At 23.6% G+C, this 2735-nt stretch overlaps 1 protein-coding gene across 3 annotated transcripts; it reads left to right on the top strand.

Moving 5' to 3' along the window:
- Positions 1–228: 228 nt before the first annotated feature.
- Positions 229–2411, top strand: LOC113548053 (probable peptide chain release factor C12orf65, mitochondrial). Of its 3 annotated transcripts, none has more exons than XM_026948707.1 (3): positions 229–465; positions 677–843; positions 1779–2411. In XM_026948707.1, the coding sequence occupies exon 3, from the start codon at positions 1842–1844 to the stop codon at positions 2292–2294; it is 453 nt and encodes a 150-aa protein (XP_026804508.1). In that variant the 5' UTR covers positions 229–465; positions 677–843; positions 1779–1841; the 3' UTR covers positions 2295–2411. The 3 variants fall into 3 exon arrangements, with proteins under 3 accessions (XP_026804508.1, XP_026804509.1, XP_026804511.1); XM_026948708.1 differs by having other exon boundaries at positions 229–585; XM_026948710.1 differs by lacking the exon at positions 677–843.
- The last annotated feature ends 324 nt before the right edge of the window (positions 2412–2735 follow it).

Below are 2735 nucleotides of genomic sequence, written 5' to 3'. Positions count from 1 at the left end.
TTATGATTCAGAAAATCAGAATTTATTATAGTTTATGATTATCAGTATCACTAAATATCGAGTAATCAATTATTTTATGTCGTTTACTCCATGATGAGTGTATTTTTTTCTATCATGATGTTGATATTGACTTTCTCTTAACACAACCTATTATATAATATATATATATATATATATATATATATAATATATTATTGTTATCTACGAAGTCACGATTTAGCACCAGTTCTCGCGTATCACTTCACATTAAATATAAAATAAAAATACCCGTGGTCTGTACCCGGCTTATTCGGTGAAATTGTGTTTATTTTTTGGTTTCATACTTTGAACTTTTGTACTTGAAATATTATATAATGAAGTACTAAAGTTATTTAATATTCACAAAATAATACACATTGGTTATGTTTAACGGCCATCAGTAATAAATTGTTTTGAAATTCGCTGAAAAACAGTATCCTTGTACAGGTACGTTTACTGTTGAGGAGTTATACAATAACGCATACCTCAAGTGTTTTATTGAAAATTGTTGCTTAATGCTTACGTCCATTTGGTAATGTTAATTGAACATACCTATGCATCAATATTGTATGTACCTAGTTATAATTCATTCATTTTTATAGATTTTTTTTTTTTTTGTTATTATTTTAATTATTTATATTATTTTTTTTTTTTTTAGAAATGACTATTACCCATTTACAAGTAAAGCAATTGTACAAAGAGCTTTTGAAGTATGGCAGTAATTTAAAACTTACTGACAAAAATTATTATAAAATTCGAATCAAACAGGAATTTTTAGACAATAAACAGTTAGTTAAACCTGAAGAGATTAAATTTTTCTATGATGTAAGTTTAAAATATCCTTACAATTAAAAAAAAATCATCATTTTTTGGTACCTACATTTTATTTTAATACCATTGTTTCACAGTCATGTTTAATATACATTTTTACATTTATGTACACTAAAATATTCATGTGTTCACTGGAAAAATTTTATAAATAAGTACTCGATAATCATTAAATTAATAATAAATAATAAATATAATTATTTATTTCTTTATAAATCATAACCATTAACATTAAATATATTATTATAGTATTTCCCTAACTGAGGCGCGAGATAAAATTAATATTGTACTTATACACTATAGATACCATAGTACTATTATACAGTATACATAATACGCTAATAAAAAAAAATTAATTTCATTTATTTAAGGGAAGCGTGATAACATTTTTCTATTTTTCGGAATGCATCAACCAACAATGTTTGGGAACCACTGTATTAATGTATTAATCAATGGTTCAGTATTTGTATCATTATTAATTGAAAAATATAAAACCAAAATTTAAATAAGAATTATATTTGTAGTTCTTTAAAATTGTCTAGAAACACAGCTGTTATATTTGCACTAAATAAAATACAGTTGAAATAGTAAAATTATAGATTTATTTCACTATTTGAACTGCAACATCATTACAAAAAATGTTGATCGAAAAAACTTTCATATTTACAACCTGTATGCCATGAAAAAAATCTTAAGCTTGCTTAGCATATAAAAAATTTAAAAATGTAAATACATACAAATTCATTCTCTTATTAAGTAAAACAAATTTGTTTCGCAAATGAAAAGTATGATTATTCTTGACTAGTAATTACACATTGCTTAAGTATTTGCTATTTATAGATATAATGATATTATCATGTATATATTTTTAACAGTACAGTAACTTAAATAAAACTGTTTTATTAACAATTTTTAATATTTATTTGTTTCAGAAAGGTCGAGAGTTATTAAAAAGAAAGTCAATAGTATAAAGTGTGTACGTTTCCATCATATCTATGTATTCATTATTGTGTAAGGCACTACCTTTTAACACTATAAGTGTAAAAAATGCTAGAGGCATTAGTTTAACATTGTTTAATAAGAAACAAACTATAGATCACTCAAAAGTACCTATTATTAATGAAAATGAACTTGAAGAAATGTTTGTTAAGGGCAGTGGCCCTGGTGGATCAGCAGTCAATAAGAATGCTAATTGTGTTGTATTAAAACATAAACCAACTGGCATTGTAATTAAATGCCATGAATCAAGATGTGTTGAAGATAATAGAAAAATGGCTAGAAATAAACTAGCTACTAAATTAGATGTATTACAAAATGGTAATGAATCAGTCGAAGCCCAAAAAAAAGCCATCATGGAAAAAAAGAATGCACAAAAAGAATGGAAACGGAAAAAATTAGAAACATTAAAAAAAGATTGGATTGAAAGAGAAAGTAGTTTTAAACCTTAAATTATTATAAATTCATAACTATTAGTTTAGTATTTAAGCTGTAATTTGTTGAAAACTAAATTAACTGTAAATGTTATTATCAAATTAGAAGTAAATACATATTAATCATTTATTAATTTTAATTTTTTGATTTATTTTAGTTCAGTTTTAATTAGTAAAATGTAGTAAATATAATTGAATAAACAATGTATGTATAGTACAGAAGTGCTAGGTTTTGAAAATATAGGAAGACTATTTTATAAACACATGTATAGTTTTACCTAAATCTAATCATATATTTCCTATTTTTATTTAATTACTAAAATATAATTATTTGTTCTTTGTTTGTTATAAACTTATAACATTTCAAATCAAAAGACAAAAATTAAATAATGCCAATTTATTTTTGAGAATTTTAAATATCATTCAGCCATATTTGACTCATCATACGCCTTAGGTAGT

This window comes from Rhopalosiphum maidis, chromosome 1 (assembly GCF_003676215.2).
Source record: "Rhopalosiphum maidis isolate BTI-1 chromosome 1, ASM367621v3, whole genome shotgun sequence".
NCBI classification, from domain to species: Eukaryota; Metazoa; Arthropoda; class Insecta; order Hemiptera; family Aphididae; genus Rhopalosiphum; species Rhopalosiphum maidis.
Note: the sequence above shows the minus strand (reverse complement) of the source record. Positions and strands in the feature narration are given on the sequence as shown.

What these genes read in the sequence shown, in the direction of transcription:
- LOC113548053 (XM_026948710.1), top strand. Translation starts at nt 1,842, where the DNA reads ATGTATTCATTATTGTGTAAGGCACTACCTTTTAACACTATAAGTGTA.